This window comes from Prionailurus bengalensis, chromosome E1, assembly GCF_016509475.1.
Source record: "Prionailurus bengalensis isolate Pbe53 chromosome E1, Fcat_Pben_1.1_paternal_pri, whole genome shotgun sequence".
NCBI classification, from domain to species: domain Eukaryota; kingdom Metazoa; phylum Chordata; class Mammalia; order Carnivora; family Felidae; genus Prionailurus; species Prionailurus bengalensis.
Window position 1 is genome coordinate 39,406,075 of NC_057347.1, and position 18,959 is coordinate 39,425,033.

Consider the following 18,959-nt stretch of genomic DNA (forward strand, 5'->3'; position numbering starts at 1 on the left):
ATAAGTTGCCAAATAATATTCTGTTGTGGGACCTACTGCATTTTGTTTATCCATCGATCAGTTGATGGACATTTGAGTTGTTTCTACTTTGGGCTTATGTATAATGCTGCTACAAACATTTCTGTACAAAAGAACAAATTATATGATTCCATTTATTTGAAATGTCCAGAGTAAGCAAATCCATAGAAGAAGTGGATTTGGTTGCCAGAACTGGGGGGAAGAGAAGTGGGGGGTGACTCCTACTGGGGTTTCTTTTCTTTTGTTTAATGTTTATTTTGAGACACACAGAGAGAGAGAGAGGTAGAGAGAGAGGGGAGAGAGAGAATCCAAAGCAGGCTCTGTGCTGAGGGGCTCGATCCCATGACCCTGAGATCATGACCTAAGCCAAAATGCAGAATCTGACGCTTAATGAACTGTGCCACCAGGCACTTCTGGGGTTTCTTTTCTGAACGATGAAAATGTCCTAAAACTAGACAGTAATGATGGTTGCACAATCCTGTGAACATCCTGAAGACCACTGAATTGTGTATTTTATGAGGATGAATTTTATGGTGTATGAATTTTATCTCATTAAGGCTATTATTTAAAAAAACAGTGAGAAATATTTCATAACATACATTCACCCCATAAAGAAAGAGAACACCTGATGATTTATGCAGTTTTGTCATAAGGAGAAGCATTCTGCCTTGAGAAGGTTTCCACTAATTTTGTGTTTAATCTATTCCCATTTCTTTTTTTTAATTTTTTTTTTTGTTTTTTATTTTAGAAACAGAAAGCAGGAGTGGAGGAGATGGGCAGAGGGAGAGAGACAGATAGAGAAGGGAGAATTTTTTTTTTAAGTTTTTATTTATTTATTTTTGAGACAGAGCATGAGCAGGGGAGGAGCAGAGAGAGAGGGAGACACAGAATCCGAAGCAGGCTCCAGGCTCCAAGCTATCAGCACAGAGCCTGATGCGGGGCCTGAACTCACGGAGTGTGAGATCATGACCTGAGCTGAAGTCGGACACCCAACTGACTGAGCCACCCAGGCGCCCCTAGAACAAGAGAATCTTAAGCAGGCTCTAGGTTCAGCACAGAGCCCAACCCAGGGCTCGAGGGCTTGATCCTAGGACCCTGGGATCGTGACATTAGCTGAAATCAAGAGTCTGATATTCACCTGTGCCCCTAATCTATTCCCATTTCAAGCCTGATGTGCTTCATTCTTATTCTGCTCAGCATTTGAAATCGGAGTCTGACTCTCAAATTATTCGAAGAGCTGAGTTGAGTTTTTTTTTTTTAAGTTTATGTATTTATTTTGTGTGTGTGTGTGAGAGAGAGTGAGAGAGAGAGAGAGAGAGAGAGAGAGAGAGAGAGAGAGAGAGAGAGAAAGAGAGAAGCAGTGGGGAGGGGCAGAGAGAGAGGGAGACAGAGGATCTGAAACGGGCTCTGTGCTGACAGCAGAGAGCCCGATTTGGAGCTCAAACTCACGAACCGTGAGATGATGACCTGAGCTGAATTCGGACACTTAACTGACTTGTGCCACCCAGGCGCCCTGAGCTGAGGTGAATTTTAAAAGGCAATGAAGACAATGGAAAAGAAAGCAGATGTAACTCAAAGCTAGCAGGATTATACCAATATCAAAAATCCAATGAAATTAACCAAGAAATTGGCTCAATTAAGAATCCAGAGGATTCTCCCAAAAGGAGATTTTGTAATTCGGAAACAGGAAAGATTAGAGAGTGGTTTATTTGCAATTTGCAGGGACTCCTCTGCTCTGCAAAGTTTAGTATAATTCAAATGTGCTATAATTTTCAGGAACGTTAACAAATTGATATTAGGTGGTCTATAGCTTATACCCAATGTGTTTCATGGTAAAGATGGTGGCAATGAGGTTTTAAATGTCCTAGTGCTCACTGGGTTTTATTTTTGTAGGCAGTTTGCAACTCCTCTGAATAAAACATCTATATTCAGTTATAGAGACTGATAAATGGGCTTTCCCCCGCTTCTGATCACTACAAATTTTTAATAGCGCTTTCTGATGGCCACTTTCTTGTAGGGAGCAAAAATTATGTCTACATGTCTTTCAAACCCTCAGCAGCATCTCCCAGCAACTGTTTACACATCTTCTTCCATCTCTTTGGTTTCACACGACACAACCTTGCCGTCCACCACTTCTTCCACAATCGTCTTAATCTTCCTTTTTCTCTTCACATCTGAATTTAGATTTAAGTATAAAATGTTAATTCAGGAACATGCCTCTGCTGACTTATAATATTCAGTTCTAAATCATCATGATTTTACATGTATTTTTTCCTAAAAAGAAAAGAAACCCATTCTTTTTCTTAAATAATCTTGTCAAATTTATAAATAAATGCCGAAAATGTGTCACTGTCTCCAAATTCACAAATTTTCTTCTCTCCCCACCCCCAAAGAGGAAGATACAATATCGAATTAAGCCAAATGTACTTTTTCATCTTATTTTTTTTCCCCTTTCATGATCCCAGGATGTCTCAGAACGGTAATAGCATGGGCCGAGAAAACTACCCTGTTGTGGGAGTATGACAAACTTCCCATGTTGGGGGTTTCTTTATATAACGTGCCTGATTTTTAGAATCCCTAGGGTAATATCTGCTGACTTGAAAACCGATCTCTCTTTACTTTTCACCAGTGGCATTTAATAAGTGGTAAGCTGCTGAGTGAGAATTCAGTCTTACAGGAAATATGTGAAATTAGAACACTTACCTTTCTCCTCCAGGGTGCTCGGCAGATGCTCTATAGTTGTGTTTGTCTGTCTGTATTTTTTAAGAAAAGAAAAAGAGACAGGAAAAGGTGTTATCACCATTTTGAAAATGAAACACTGTCCTGCCTTTTTTGTTTCAAAATAAAGTCTGTGTGATGTGTGTTTTAATGCTGTGTTTGCATTCCCCCCTTTACCATCTCTCTCTCTCTCTCTCTCTCTCTCTCTCTCTCTCTCTCTCTCTCTCTCTTTCTCTATACAGATATCTCTATATCTCTATCTATCTATCTATCTATCTATCTATCTATCTATCTATCTATCCAGATATCTATCTCTCTCTATCTCTCTCTATATATACAGATAGATAGATAGATAGCTCCAAAACTGACCTGTTTACCCTGTGCTAGAAGTTTTTGTAATAAAAATAACAAAATTACAGTGGAAGTTTAAATCTTCTGTTCTCTTACTGAGTTTCTTGGGTGTGGTAGTTGAAGACAGTTGCTATGGCAATACTGATGATTCTCAAACTGGTCTCAAACTCTGTTGTTCATTTCATGACCTCTCAATGAGGATTTTTAAAAGTTATTGTTGTGTTAAAAGTTATTCAATTATGTATTAATCATAAAAATTAGCAAAGCATAATCTGTATCATCTACTGTAGAACCATCTTCTAAGTTGGTCCTACACATACTTGGTATCTGGAGGATGGGTGTACTTTTGGTATATTTTTGTTTTGTTGTTGGTGGCGCATGTGTAATTGCTTTTGTGCTAGGGATTGCATTGGTGCTGGGGAATGAGTGACAGTGTAATATGTAGACATTAAAATAGCACAGCTTGTAGACACTGGCACATATCCCTTGATTCTAAGAGCCTTACGTGACATCTTCTCCTTCCAGAAGGCGGCGGTAAGTAGCAATTTCCTGCTCAAGCCGGGTCTTTATGTCAAGGAGGATATTGTACTCCTTGTTCTGGCGTTCTGTATCACTCCAAATCTGTGTCATTTGGGCTTCTATGGAGTTCAGCAGTGCCTGGATGGTGGCCAATTGGCTACCATAACGAGCTCTGGTCTCCTCTAATGTTCGCTCCAAAGATTCTTTCTATGAGCACAAGAAAAAGTGGATGTTTCTTAGTTGAAAACTTAAGAGGTGGCTCAATTTTAATTTCATTTGAGGAGAACTTCCACTGCTAGTCATTGTGGGCATGACTCTTATTTCTAGCTTTGTTTCCCCCTCTTTCCATCTAGGCGACCTCAGCCAGCTGCTAGGATCCCCAGTTCCTGGAGTCTTTTGTTCGTTTTTAGCCTTGCGCTCACTGTTGTCTTACTGTGGTATGTTGTATTATTGTTCTCAACGTTTGCCTCCTCTCCCTGTGATTGTGGTGCCCCTCCAAGTGGAGGATTAGGTTTCCTCATCCCTGTTGACAGGAGGCTTGGTCATGCGACTTTCTTTGGCTAATGCAATGCTGGTGAAGCTGACAAATGCCTTTTCTGAGAAGCTTTAGGAGCTATCGCATGGTCTGGCCATTGCTTTTTTCTTTCTGCAACAACACTGGCATGCCCTGGCTAGGGTCACCTCCTTTAGCCTTACCCCCACAGTGGAAATGCCATGGAGCAGAGCTGCAGCCAACCCATGGTGGGGTAGTGTTGTTACTGTAAGACACCATGAGAGGAGCTGACTGATTTGCTTAGCCTGAAATGTCTTTACCCCTATTGTTCAACTACACATTCATCTCACATTTTAAGATCTAGTTTAAAGGCCACTTTCTCTGTGGTGTCTACTCAGGTAGACCTCCAGGTCTTCTTCCAGGTCTACTTGCCCCTCTGCATCCTTGCAGTACATTGCCCTTGTCCTTGATTTCTTTCTGTGTTTTAATTATAATCGGTGGTTTGGCCTGTTTCCCTGCCAGCCCTGCAAGGGTGAGGGGTTATTTCCTAGAGTTTTCTGCATCCCCAGAGTTCCTCACACAGGCACTTAGTAAGCATACACTACATTGAGAGTGTGAAGTTAGATGTGCTTTACCATACTGAGGTGGGACTGGAGTTCGATCTCTAGGTTCCGGTAGGTGTGTCTCAGCTCCTTTACTTGAGCCTCATTGTCTTTGATCTCTTGAGTGCTCCCTGTGACTTGTTGCTGCAGAAGTTGAGTCTAAAGTTCCAAAAATGAAAAAAAAAAAAAAGTGAGTAAGGAGAGAGAGAAAAGAAAGAACATGAGTTATCTCTTTTTTGAAGGACAGCTTCTACATAGTTGCTTACCCTTTGGAATTATGCTATTACCTGTGTCTCAAACTGTTCCTTGGCCTTCTGAAGGTTCTCCTGGACTATTGTTTCGTACTTCTGCCTCAATTCATTCATGATGGTGCCAAGCTCCAGGCCTGGAGCAGCATCCACTTCTACACATACGGTATCGCCCAGATGTCTGCGTAGGCTGTCTACTTCCTACAAGAGTGAACATCCTAATTATAGTCTGAAGCACATTCTCAGATGAGGCTGGGCAGAAAGAGTAAGTCTTATGGCTTCTTTCATGAGGAATGAGTAAAAAAGCAAGAAAATAATTTAGGTAGGGCTTATTGTAGTGCGGGTACTGCTCTAAGTCATTGAACCCTGACAGCTCATACCCTTATTGTTGTCATCTTCTTACCAACTCCCCCCTCCTTATTATCGTTATTAGAGCCATTTCTATCATTCCCAACACTGCTTCTGAGCATGGCCTCACCTCCTGATGTTCTTTTTTGAGGAGATCCAGGTCTTTAGTCAGTTCTTTAATTTGAATCTCCAAGTCTGTTCTACTTAGGGATAGATCAGCCGAGACCTTATTCAGGCCTTGGATATCACTCTCCACTGTCAGGCGCGTCTCCCTCTCAGCCTCATACCTGTGAATTAATTGGTATGCAGAGATAATTGAGTCCTCCAGAAGCCATTATAGAAGAGATAGTCCTAATATAATGAGATATTTTTACGTGGTATGTGAGGAGATCGATTTCAATACATTGTATCCTTCTTTATACATATCAAAAATGTTCATGGGAACCCAGGAATCAGATAATTTGCTCCATAATATAATCTCTGTAATTTGGAGTGATTGGTAAAAAAAAAAGCAATCCGAAATAACTCTTAAAAGTTCCTAAATTCTCGAATATATTTTTAAGGAAATAAAAAAAACTTGCTTTAATTAATGTGTCAGCAAAAGATTCTCATTATTGATATTAAATAATGGTTAGATTTACTTAATGAATGCATGTGATCAATTTATTATTTTTATTACTTTGTAAGCAGATGCATCCAAAGTGAGTTATCTTAAAAATTCATGATTCTCTTCCAAAATCTTACCTATTCCATTTTTATTAAAGTAGCAAAACTTAAAAAAAATGATAATGCAGTGGAACACCCAGATATTGACTTGGTATAATTGGAATGAACAAACGTTTACTGCTTTAGTCTTCAGATTTGCTTTCCCATTTCCTCCTTTTGGATCCTTTGTAACATTAAAATGCTACCCTTTTAAGCCACAAAGGAGTTTTTAGTACCAATGCATTGTACACATTCAGGATGAGAAAGCCCTAGTATAGGAGCCATTTATGAGGAACAGTTCTGATCACATGTAGTGTGATATGGCTGCAAGAGAGTGAACACAATCTGAGCTGCTTTAATCATAGTCCTACTTATTTGGTTGGGCAGACCCTATTGTAAAACACCAGCAGACTCAGAAGCATCAAAGGTCACCCCTGGAACTTGGGCTGTACATTTGCAGGCACTCCAAGAAGCATGGATGACTCACTTGGGGAATCACTGAGCATAGACAAATGTCTTGCTTCAGATAAGAGAAGGGCACCTATGCAGAAGGGGAGTTGTAAATTGCTTTGGTGTCACTCCAAAGGGCAGAATTAGGTTCAGTGGGTGAAAAGGTAGATGAAGGGTTACTAAAAAAGAATGTTCTAGCGACTAGAGCTAACCAGTGAAAAATACTAAGAATGTGGGAGAGGGAAGTCTAGCCCTGAGTGCTGGGCTGGACCAGATAACTTCCACCACCCTTCAAACTCCCAGATCCTGAAATTACTTAAGGTAGCTCCTTTACCAACAAGAATGTGGAAAGCTGAATGTCATTAGGCACAGCTAAAAGGAATCCTTTTCCAGGAAGTTTTACCATGGTGCTAGAACCTACTTCAGCCTGAGGTCCTCAGCAGCTAGTTTGGCATTATCAATTTGCAGGACACAGTGAAAATTTTGCAGTTGTACACTTTTAATCTGGAAAATACATGAGAAAGAATGACATTTTCAACTGGAAAAAAGTTTCAAATGATTGAGTTTATCTTCAGATACAACCACTCTTCTATCAAAGATGATGTTCCTTTCAACCATGAAAATAGGAAGGGCAATGCTATGGGCATTTAACATAATCGAGTCATAAAATACAACTCTGGTCCCAGGGTTAGGTGAGCTTTCTTATGGTTACAAAAGGAAGAATTTCATTCAACTCAAACCATCAAACTTTATCGAGTGCCTTCACCTTGATGTTGTTCCTGCTGAGAATATTCCTGTTAGCCTTTCTCACTTGGTGAACAACTTCTCCTCCATGTCTCACCTTCTACATCCTTGCCTCAAGGAAGTCTCAGTGATTTCTTCAAGGCAGAACTGGATGAATTGCCTGTGTTCTCACTGCCCTATAGGGCCCTCCTTGCTAACATCTATCCCTCTGTGTGGATTAAGCCTTTGTGTCTGTTCCTCCGAATCACATTATGTTTCCATATTCTCCAATGCTCAGCATGGTGTCCAGCACTTAGTATCTACCAACTATTGGCTGAATGAATGGACACTTTGCTATGTGAGAGTTGTGTTGGGCACTGAAGCTGTCAGGATGGATAAGCCCTCGATCTTAAAAAAGGGGTTCCCGAATGGGTGCGTTCCCTAAGATATATATGGGTCCAGGCTGCTTGTAGAAGATGTTACAATGGTCTGTGTCTTTCAGCAGATCCAGCTGCCATTCTGTGTATACTGAGGCCACCAAGGAGGTGGCCTTTGCTATAAAGGAATATGAATGTTAAAATAGGAATGAAAATGAAAGGGATTCTTTCCTCGATTAGATACGAATTTTAAAGCAGAGCAAGTGCTCGTGTCATAAGTGCCCTTCACTTTGGAGCAAAGTTCACTCCCTTTATTACACACAGTTGATAAATAGAACTCCACCTTTCTCCGATAATGTGGGAGTAGGCTGTGATATAATTGCAACAAATTTGAGTTGGGGGCAATAGAACATCTTATTGCTGTAGAAGCGGCTTCTGAACTGATGATGGGATTATTAAACAGGGCATTGAAAAATCTGGACCTCACGAATACCTACATCCCTTCCCCTTATTTCCACCCTGGGTCACTTCATCATTGAAATTTTTCATATGGTGTCTTAATACTAATATTACAAATTTACATAAATTAAAGGAGGAGCATCTCTGCATTGACTGGGAATTCACAAGTTAATGGGAACTGGGTGAAAAAAAAGATTTATCATCACATAAAAATTTTAGCTCTTCTTAGAAAAATTTTTTACTATCCACTTAGCTGTGTCCTGATAAACTGTGACAAAAATACAGATTACAAGACTGGAGGGTAACATTTTCATATTTTCCGTGTAACTATATTGTAAAAAGTTAACAAAGTATGATTTATAGTCATCCAGTTATGTAGTCAGCTATTCAACCACTAAGCGTAGATTATGGAATTCACCATTTTTATAGATATAGCATTTCAGCCTAATTTGCTTTCTGACATCTATTTGCACCCACCTAACATAGATGCCCCTTTGCTATGCCGTGCAGCTCAGCAGTAGAGTGGAAAGCAAAGGCATCATCCCTTACCTGGTTTTGCAGCTCTTTTATTTGTTGGTAATATGCACTGTCGTCCCTGATGCCGGGTGTGTTTGTTTCATACCACTGCTTGATGAGCAGTTCGAGTTTGGAGTTGGACTGCTCCAGGGAGTGTACTTTCTCCAGGTAGCTTGCTAGGCGGTCGTTTAGGTTCTGCATGGTCATCTTATCATTGCCAGCAAACACGTCTCCTCTGGTGAGATCACTCCCATAGCCCACCATGGGTCTGGAGGTCGAGATGCGGATGCCCTGGCCTCCAGCCCCCCCATAGACGCTGGGTGCCACCCCAAAGTGCTGCATGCCTCCCTTCCCATACATGGAACCTCTCATGCTGAGTGCAGGGCCTTGCAAGGAGGAACTCAGGCTTCTGTGGAAGCTTCTGCCAGTGAATTCCATTGGAGATGGTAGGAGGGAGCACCTGAAGCTTCAGGATGGCTGGAGCAGAATCTGCCTCTGGGTGGTGGATGAGCTAACCTTTTATACAGTTCGTAGGAAAGGAACACCTCCTCTGCTGACACCTCACCGCAGGACTCACACCGCTGTCCACCTTGCCTTGCTGTGTGTTTTCTTTTTCTCTTTGTACAGCAGTCTGTTCCATTTCATTCCAGAAACTACGCCTAGAGGCATTCCTTAGAGGCTTGTCTCAGGGGCGATTCCTTTTTTTTTAAACAGAGACAACAAAAGGAAACCAGAAGATGTATTCTTTTAGCCCTTGCACCTGCCTTGGCAGATTTTTTTTTTTAATCATAATACACACATAAAGAATATTTGCAAACCCTGTAAATAATTTAGATACCTAAAGAAACAGACATAGGTACATAATAGTAAGCTACACTGGTTTAAAAGAACAATGGTTTAAAAGAACAGTGTTTTAAAATCTTTTTTAATTTATCATTTTCTTTTTGGTGAGAGCATTTAAGTTCTTCTTTTTCATAAATTCCAAGTATACAGTACAGTGTTATCAACTACGGTCACCGTATTTTGCATTAGATCCTCAGACCTTATTCATCTAAAAGCTGAAAGTTTGTATTCTTTTACCTCTCCCTATTTTCCCAACCCCCCAGGACCTGGCAGCCCCTGTTTCTATGAGCTCAACTTTTTTTCTGTCCTTAAGATTCCACATATAATATTTGTCCTCTCTGTCTGGCTTATTTCACTTAACATAATGCCCCCAGGGTCCATCTATGTTGTTACAGGGTTCCCTTCTTTTTCGTGACTGAATAATATTTCAGTGTGTGTGTGTGTGTGTGTGTGTGTGTGTGTGTGTGATCTTCTTTAGCCATTCATCTTTTTGTGAATCTTTTTAAGCTGTTTCTATATCTTGGCTATTGTGAATAATGCTGCAATGAACATAGGAGATCAGATGCCTTTGAGATAGTGATTTTTATTTCCTTTGGATATATACCTAGAACTGGGATTGTTGGATCATATGGTAATTCTATATTTAATTTTTGAAGAACCTCCATATTAATTTCCATAGTGGCTGCACCACTTTACATTACCACCAGCGGTGCACAGGGTTCCCTTTTCTCCACGTCCTCACCAGCGTTTTTGACGATGACAATTCTAACAGGTTGAGGTGATAGCTCATTGCGGCTTTGATTTGCATAAGAACAGTGGCTTATAGATATTGATAATCACTTTCAGAATCTCCATTTTATGCTTTTTTTGGCTTTTAGGTTTATCCCTACTTAGAGGTTATATTTTATAAAATTATTAAAATGTTTTGTACAAACACAAAACCTCAAGTGTTTAAAACAGGAATGAAACATTTATACATTTGGAGATGTAGCTTGGGGAAGTGAATTAAATGAATTTAGGTGAGTGGTGGATAGATGATTTTGAGTTTTTCTTTTTCCTGATTCTAATGTTCTAAGACTAGGTAAGTCGTTAAAAGTTTCCATCAATGCCTGGCTTTAGGTCTTGTTCCCTGAAAACAGAATAAATAGCATAGTGCTTTGCACTTGATCTGGTACATGGAGGAGTCTCTCTCTCCTGTTACAAGGTCAGCTCAGCAGTCCCTATGAGACAGATTGCTTGCTTCATCCGTTCTGAAACTACATGTTCATTGCAGCTGCTCCCTCCTAGAATCTCTAATGGATTTGGGTGGCTCAAGTTTTCACGGAAGCCTGACCTTCTCACAGGTCCACAGACTGATAGCTTAAGTGGAGTCATTATATGTATAGACAGGTGTGTAGACAGGGGTGTAGACAAGGGTGTAGACAAGGTGTGTAGAGAGTTAAACCTACTTCATACTCTTTATGATATATATGTGGATATCTCTTACTTATATTTTCATCCATTCATATATGCATCAGCCAATACTCACTGAGTGTTCACCACCAGTAACTGAACATGTACTAAGCAGACCTAGCTTTTTGTTACAAACCTTAAATTACTTTGTAACTAGCTGTCACAGCTAAAATCTTTAGTGAAAAACTTAAAAAAAATTTTTTTTAATGTTTACTTATTTTTGAGAGAGAGAGCGAGCGAGCGAGCATGAGTGGGGTAGGGGCAGAGAGAGAGGGAGACACAGAATCCAAAGCAAGCTCCAGGCTCTGAGCTGTCAGCACAGAGCCTCATGCGGGGCTTGAACTCACAGATCATGAGATCATGACCTGAGCTGAAGTTGGTGCTTAACCCACTGAGCCACCCAGGTGCCCCAAGAACTTTTTATGAACACATGAACTGTGTTCTTTTATGTGTATATATTCACAAAAGTAATGTGTCTTTTGTTGTTGCTTAATGGGGGAGAAAGAGATTGAGTAAAGTCACTGGAAAATTTTACTGTTTAAATTACACAAGTTTTGCAGTGTGTTAGTTTCAGCTAAGAGTTTAATACAATAACACATATGGTCAAGGCATGTAGAAGCGTTATTTAAATCAAGAGTTAGCTTTGTAAGAGTTGGGATATCAGTGCAGTTATTTAAACATGATAATTTTTGTTTTCTTCTTTGGCACAATTATTTCTTGTGGCTGCACCCAATTATGTTTAAGTGAAAGAGTTAAAATCTCATTAAAATCATTAACATCATTTTTTAATTTTTTGAGAAATGACTATGTTATTCCACCAGTTTTGGCTAGTATTTGTAGGTTTTTTGAGATTTCAAATTTAAACTAAAATATGGTACTGTAGGGCTGTTATTATTTTAATTGAAGTATAATTAACATACGGTGTTATATTAGTTTCAGGTGTACATTATGATTCAACAAGTCTATAGTTATGGGTTCAGCCATCCATTCTAGAAAAATTCCTATTGTGAAGACTCCCACATGTTTGTGTCAGGGCAGGAGAATTTCTCAGCTCCTCTATCACGGTGAGTTTTATGCTTTGGTAGATTATTATAACTTCTAATGTGATCATATGAAACCAGGCTGGTATTTCATAGCAATTAATTTTTCTGAATTATATCTGAAGACTAGATATGGACCTTATAGACTCTTATTCATTAACAAGTCATTTAGAATTTAGAGCCCCCGCTATTCCAGGCTGTTGGATGACAGCATCTATAAATAAATATTAGATCCCAACTTATAGCTAATCAGTGGTGCATTTTGACCTCTGAGACAGACTCTGATGAGGATGTTAATGATTAATACTAAGTATGCCCAGTAATTTTGAGAGTTATTACAAGCACTGCAGTTTTCAGAGGATTTTCAACTTTTCCCCCCCAACATGGACAAGGAGGTATTGCAGCCCCAATGCGAGACATGTAGAATCTGGGGTAGGGGTGGGGCGGTGTGGGCGTTCTCTTGCCCAGATATCTTAGTTAGGATATATTGCTGTCATTGGTTGTGGAGTATGGCATATAGGGACTGTGGATGTTTGTAGGCAGTGTGGTTCTAGACACCATACAAAGTTAATTCAGAAAAAAATGATGGCCTCTGTGTTTAAAAACTGGTGTACTTGGGGCACCTGGGTGGCTCAATCGGTTAAGCGTCCAACTTCAGCTCAGGGCACGATCTCGCGGTCTGTGAGTTCGAGCCCTGCGTCCTGCTCTGGGCTGATGGCTCAGAGCCTGGAGCCTGCTTCCGATTCTGTGTCTCCCTCTCTCTCTGCCCCTCCCCCGTTCATGCTCTGTCTCTCTCTGTCTCAAAAATAAATAAACGTTAAAAAAAATAAATAAAAAATAAAAACTGGTGTACTTAATGAAATAGTTACAAGTGAAATGATACGGAAAGGAATAGAATATCTCCATATTAAAAAAAGAAATTATAATTGTTTCAGGCAAGCTATACATATAATATACAAAAGTAAATTCCAGGTTCGTTAAAGATGTAAAGTGAAAGGTAAAAGCTATAAAATGTTCAGATGAAAATATAGAATACGATCTCTAGGAATTAGGGTAAAGGAATATTTCTTAAACAAGACACAAAAAGTGCAAACTGTGATATTAACAATTTTTGTTCATTAAAGGATACCATAATTATAATGCAAAAAGCCCCAAACAAGGAGGGGATATTTATAATATATGTAAGTGACAGGGAATTACTTTCCAGAATATATTAAGAATACCTACAAATAAATAAGAAAGCAAAAACAACCGAGTGAGAAAGTCGGCAAAAACATGAATGGATGCACAGAAGAGGAAAGCCGATCGGCCCACTTCACACCTGCCAACTGGAATAAATTAGAAGGATGGACAAGGGGAATTCTTACACACTAATAGTAGGTGTGTAAATAAGTACAATTACTTTGGAAAACAGTTATATATTATCTCAGAACCATGAGCATGCACATACCTATCATCCAGTAACTCCATTCCTAGGTACGTATTCTAGAGAAACCCTTACACATATTTATCTGAAGTCAAATACAAGAATATTCACAGAAGTATTGTTCATAATACTAACACACACACACACTCAAAACAACGCAAATGTTCAACAGAATGAATAAATACGTTGACAGATATTCATACAACGGAATATGATGCAGCAGTTCAAAATGGATAAACTAGGGGTGCCTGGGTGGCTCAGTGAGTTGAGCGTCCGACTCTTGATTTTGGTTCAGGTCATGATTCCAGGGTTGTGGAATTGAGCCCCACATTGAACTCTGTGTGGAGTCCACTTAAGATTCTCTCTCTCTCTCTCTCTCTCTCTCTCTCTGTCTCCCTTGCTCACGACTCTCTCCCTCTCTAAAGAAATGAAATGGATAAACTACATTCTTGACATGGATGAATCCAAAAGCATGTGTAGTGAGAGAAATGATACAAAATAATATATCCCAGTAAATTCAATTTATATAAATTACAAAAATAGGCAAAACTAAATATTATATGATTAAGGGATATACATATAGATAGTTGGCAGATTGCACACAACAGTCACAGAATCCTCCTGAAGCTGTATACACACCCCTTTGCAAATCCTCTTAGAGTTTAAGGGGCATCTGGACCATCTCTATTTTTTTTTGAGGCTCCTGATATATTGAACAAATGAAAACAATCCAGAATGAGGTAGTCAAAATTACCATGGTTAAAGTATTTTTATTGCCTACACAGTACCATTTTCAACACAAAGATATTATAATATGTTTGTATCAATACAAGATTTATAAAAAACACTTACTTATTTCATGCTTTGTAGGCTCTGTGATCTGGTGCTGGGACACTTTTGACTGACCAGGTGAATGTCTTCTTTCAGTCCTGGAAGTGATCACTGAAACCATTTGAATTTAACCTCCAAAGTCTCTGAATGGGAAGCCATAGGCCGAATGGCCCTCTTCCTGCAATTGGCCCTGTGCCTGGATTATTTCACCAAAGTTTGATGTTATACCAAGCACAGCTGGTAGGTACTTCTTTTATATTAGCTTGACTAAGAGAGAGCCCAACCAAATTCCTCCCAAAACAGAATAATTTATCCCCAAGGCAAATATAGTTTCTATTCTTAGAATGACAGGTAAGAGGGGCGCCTGTGTGGCTCAGTCAGTTGATTGTCTGATTCTTGATTTCGGCTCAGGTCATGATCCCAGGGTTGTGTGACTGAGCCCCACGTTGGGCTCTGCACTGAGTGTGGAGCCTGCTTAAGATTCTCTCTCTCTTCCTTTGCCCCTCTCCTCCCCATTCATGCTCTCTCTAAACACTTTTTTAAAAATGACAGTTAACTTACAATTTAAAAGTAACAGTTCCTGGGGCGCCTGGGTGGCGCAGTCGGTTAAGCGTCTGACTTCAGCCAGGTCACGATCTCGCGGTCCGGGAGTTCGAGCCCCGCGTCAGGCTCTGGGCTGATGGCTCGGAGCCTGGAGCCTGTTTCCGATTCTGTGTCTCCCTCTCTCTCTGCCCCTCCCCTGTTCATGCTCTGTCTCTCTCTGTCCCAAAAATAAATAAACGTTGAAAAAAAAAAATTAAAATAAATAAATAAATAAAAGTAACAGTTCCTGCTTCTAGCCATCAATTGTTCATAAATGTCGAGGTCCATCTCAAAACACCTGCCTACCACCACAAATGCAGAATTTCACTTCTTTGAAAAATTCCTGGCACTTTTGTGGTCAAGCTCAATACATAGCTCTTTAAGATCTAACCCCTGCCTGCCTTTCCAGAGTCCCCTTCCTACCAGCCCTGTGCCACCAGCTCTACTCTTCAGGAACACAAGCCACTGGTACTCCTCCACGCCACACCTCTGTATGGATGTCATTTTTTCCAGGAAGAATCTTTGTACTCCCAAACTCTTTCCTTTCCAAGATGCCCAGCTATCTTGGTTTGCCTAAGACTGGGAGGTTTTCTGGGGTGTCAGACTTTGAATGTTACAATCAGGAAAGTTCCAGGCAAACTGGGACAGTCGGTCATCCTGTTCATCTCTTCCATGCATGTCTCTCTGGGGTACACCTGTGCACACTCTGGTCCTGATTCCTTTGTTGAATGAATGGGTTTGGACGTGAGGAGTAGAAGGAGATAAGGATAACTCCCAGGGTTCTGACTTGGGTGAGTGGGTAATGATAGTTTACTAAGGGAGGCCCTGGGACAGGGCTGGGAGAGGGTCTGGGGAGGGGTTGTTGTAAAGGAATATGTGATGTGTTCATTTGTAGACATGCCGCGTTTTAGTGTCTGTGCTATTAGATGCACATGGAGAAGGTCTCTATGAAGGTGGCTGTAGAATATTCTGATCTGGCAGGAACTGAGTTGGAGGTGTATAATGACGTAACAGGCGAGGTTTGCTCCACCTTGTTGGTTCGCACATTATCCCTCATATAAAAATTGCCACCGTAATTCTAGTCCACTTGGTCTTTTCAGAACCCCAGAGTCAAACCTCTGCACAGAGAGACCACAGGTGACAGGGAGGAACCTCGCCTTGCATGGGCCTTGTCACTGCATTAAGGTTTTTTCCTTCTCTAGACTACTCTGCATTGCCACACAACTGAACATTTCATTCATTGCAATAAACTAAAAATGTAGTAGTTATGGTGCTTAAGTACAATTTGTGAAGGATCCAAAAAGTCTGCCTAGACTTAGCAGCTAAATGGTAATAACCAATTAGCATTGGTTATGTATGTGTGTATATATATGTGTGTGTATGTGTGTGTGTGTATAACCAACATATACATACATATATATATATATATATACACATATATCATTACTTTATTTTTTTATTCATTTATTCATTCATTCAAGTTAGTTAACATACAGTGTAGTATTGGTTTCAGTAGTGGAACCCAGTGATTCATCTCTTACATATGACACCCAGTGCTCATCCTGAAACGTGCCCTCCTTAATACCTATCACCCATTTAACTCATCCCCACCCACCTCCCCTCCAGCAACCCCCAGTTTGTTCTCTGTATTTAAGAGTCTCTTATGGGTTGCCTCCCTCTCTGTTTTTATCTTATTTTTCCTTCCTTCCTCCTATGGTCATGTGTTGTGTTTCTTAAATTCCACATACGAGTTAAATCATGTGATATTTGTCTTTCTTTGACTTATTTCGCTTAGGATAATACATTCTAATTCCATCCACATTGGTACAAATGGCAAGATTTCATTCTTTTTGATTGCCGAGTAGACTATATTTTAAGGAAAGAAGTGATCCGTGGTTCAGTTTAATGGTGTCCTTTCATGTTATTTGAACAATCCAGACTTACTATTTTTGAAAACAAGTAAACAAGTGGCAGTTACTCACTGTGTGTTATTTTTTGTGGTGCTTAATTTTCAATACAAAAAACTATAGGCTCTTGTATTTGGAGGAGACCTTGAAAATCATCTAGGCCATGTTTCTTCTCACTTGATGAACAGGACAGCTGGGGTGTTAATAGATTTATTGACTTGCTTATGGCAACAGTGCAAATATAGAAAGTTGGTCAACTTAATCCACATAATGTTTGCTCTCTATCTTGGTTTTCAGCAAGTTTGCCTGACCCAGGAAAGCTGTCCTGCAAACAGCACCCTGATAAAGAAATGAAACTCTCACTGATTAGATTACTGTTTAAAAGTCTAATATAAGTTATATGCCCCACACATAACGAGTTTCCACCCTGGGGCTAAAGACCTACTCTTCCTGTATCTTCCTTCATTTGCTCCTACTAGCACAACGTTGAAGTAGATTCTGTAAGATGTGGCAGTGATCACTGGCCCCAGGATGTTCCTCAAACGAGGCACGGTATATACGGATACAAGCAGATGAAGAGATGTATTATTAATTAGCCTTTCGGAACACAAACAACACATGTGTTCACATTTCAACTCCGTTGGGTGTGTCATTACTTTTTAATGTGTGCACATTTAAGTTGGAAAACCTGTACAAAGCAGATGAGTGATTAAAAGAGAAATTCTCGATGCTGATATTGAAAATCTCTTGTAGGGAATAGGACAGAACTTGAGAAACAAAGGAGGGAGAGAGAGAGAGAAAGAGAGTGCATGAGAGCAAGAGAGGGAAACTGAGAGACAGTAAGCTTTTCAACATCTAATTTCGGAAGGAGGAGTTGTAAACAGATTTTAGGAAAATGCCTATAAAGATCAACATTTTGTGAACGAGGCAGTTGGCAAAGCCTGAATCAAAATTTTGACAGCTAGCTTTTAAAAAATGAAAAATAGGGGCACCTGGGTGGGTTAGTCTGTTAAGCGTCCAACTTCAGCTCGGGACATGATCTCATGGTTTGTGGGTTCAAACCCCACATCGGGCTCTGTGCTGACAGCTCAGAACCTGCAGCCTGCTTCTGATTCTGTGTCTCCCTCTCTCTCTGCCCCTCCCTGACTCTCTCTCTCTCTCTTTCTCTCTCAAAAATAAACATTAAAAAAAGAAAAAAAAGAAAAAAAGAAAAAAAAGAAAAAAAGAAAAATAACCAGGTAAAATAAATCACATCATTTATTCTTTGTTGAATAAATGAATGGTGTGTCCAGTCTCCAGTTATGTTCATTGAGTGTAGTAAATACAACATTTGACTAGAAGTCAGGTTTTTAATTTCTAATTCAGATCCTTCCTTCTGCCCTGCCCCGCCCCCCACCACACAGACACAGACAGGGCCTTAACACTGTTAAAGTGGAAATACCAGACAGCGAAATTGGCCCTAGAAGCAACAATCAATTAGTTAGACACTGCTCTCAAGGAATGCCTCTAGCAGAGGACATACTGACATGGGTTTTAGTTTTAACCTTTATTTTAATTTTTAATGTGGGTTGATAGGAAAGATGAGCAAGGGTGGGATATGAGAATAGAACACTGAGACCCAGACGGGCCCCCCAGATAAAGAACGGGTGAGTTCAGTCAGCCTTCGGGCTCTGGGGTCCAGGTTATGTATTATTTGTTGAGTTGGGATGCTAGCATATGATAAGGTAATAAATCCTTAGGTCATCCTGCTTGGGCATCAGAGGGTTAGGAGGAAAGAACCCCACTGTGAGGAGCCCCATTTAACCCAACTTAGAAAAGTGAAAGCAGAGAACCCCTATCGTTACAACAAGATTCACTAGTGCCAATAACCAGCGCAGAGAGCGGAGCCTTTGTGCAGTTTTGCGCTGTGTCCCTGCGCTGTGTTTCTAGCCACGTAACCAGAGGCTTTTCACCTTTCTGGGGACGTCCTAGGTGTCAGCGGAGACTTGGTTTATTCATATTTTCTCCAAGAATGAGTTGCTACTCTTCAGCTCTCACCACGCTACTAACATTTTTGATGCCTCATGTTCTGCAAAGGCCTCCTGTTTTGGTGTTTTCTACTTTTTTTAAGCAATGAAAACCCAGGAAAAGCCTGGTGCAATTTCTCATGTGTTTGACACATATGTTGAGGGATACTTAATAATTGCTGCCCTGGGCAAAATATAGCAGGATTTTATGGCCAAGTCTCATGTTGATAGAGTGGACAGGCTGGTAGCTACACACACTTTTTCAAAATAAATGCATCTCTGTGAAATGAGCTGTCAGGAGGACCACAGGGCTTGGAAGCCTGGCGTAATTAAGGCGCAATATAT

At 40.2% G+C, this 18,959-nt stretch overlaps 1 protein-coding gene and 1 long non-coding RNA gene across 3 annotated transcripts in view; one reads left to right on the top strand and one right to left on the bottom strand.

Annotated features, from left to right (window-relative positions):
- The window catches only part of LOC122485537, a 149,750-nt gene that overhangs the window by 49,037 nt on the left and 81,754 nt on the right, over positions 1–18,959 (top strand). For both annotated transcript variants that reach the window (XR_006297886.1, XR_006297887.1), the window contains one exon: positions 14,159–14,359. This is a non-coding gene — a long non-coding RNA (uncharacterized LOC122485537). The remainder of the gene's footprint in view (positions 1–14,158; positions 14,360–18,959) is intronic.
- On the bottom strand, positions 1,695–9,301 carry KRT20 (keratin 20). The gene is made up of 8 exons (XM_043584417.1): positions 8,561–9,301; positions 6,874–6,956; positions 5,428–5,584; positions 4,989–5,150; positions 4,735–4,860; positions 3,593–3,813; positions 2,722–2,771; positions 1,695–2,192 (listed from the first exon to the last, which is right to left on the bottom strand). The coding sequence occupies exons 1-8, from the start codon at positions 8,963–8,965 to the stop codon at positions 2,095–2,097; spliced, it is 1,302 nt and encodes a 433-aa protein (XP_043440352.1). The 5' UTR covers positions 8,966–9,301; the 3' UTR covers positions 1,695–2,094.

What these genes read in the sequence shown, in the direction of transcription:
- KRT20 (XM_043584417.1), bottom strand. Translation starts at nt 8,965, where the DNA reads ATGGAATTCACTGGCAGAAGCTTCCACAGAAGCCTGAGTTCCTCCTTG. An exon ending in AGGAACAGTTTGAGACACAG is followed by an intron (nt 4,861 to 4,988) that starts GTAATAGCATAA and finishes TTGGAACTTTAG; the next exon opens with ACTCAACTTCTGCAGCAACA. An exon ending in CTGGAAGGAGAAGATGTCAC is followed by an intron (nt 2,772 to 3,592) that starts GTAAGGCTCTTA and finishes TAAAAAATACAG; the next exon opens with ACAGACAAACACAACTATAG.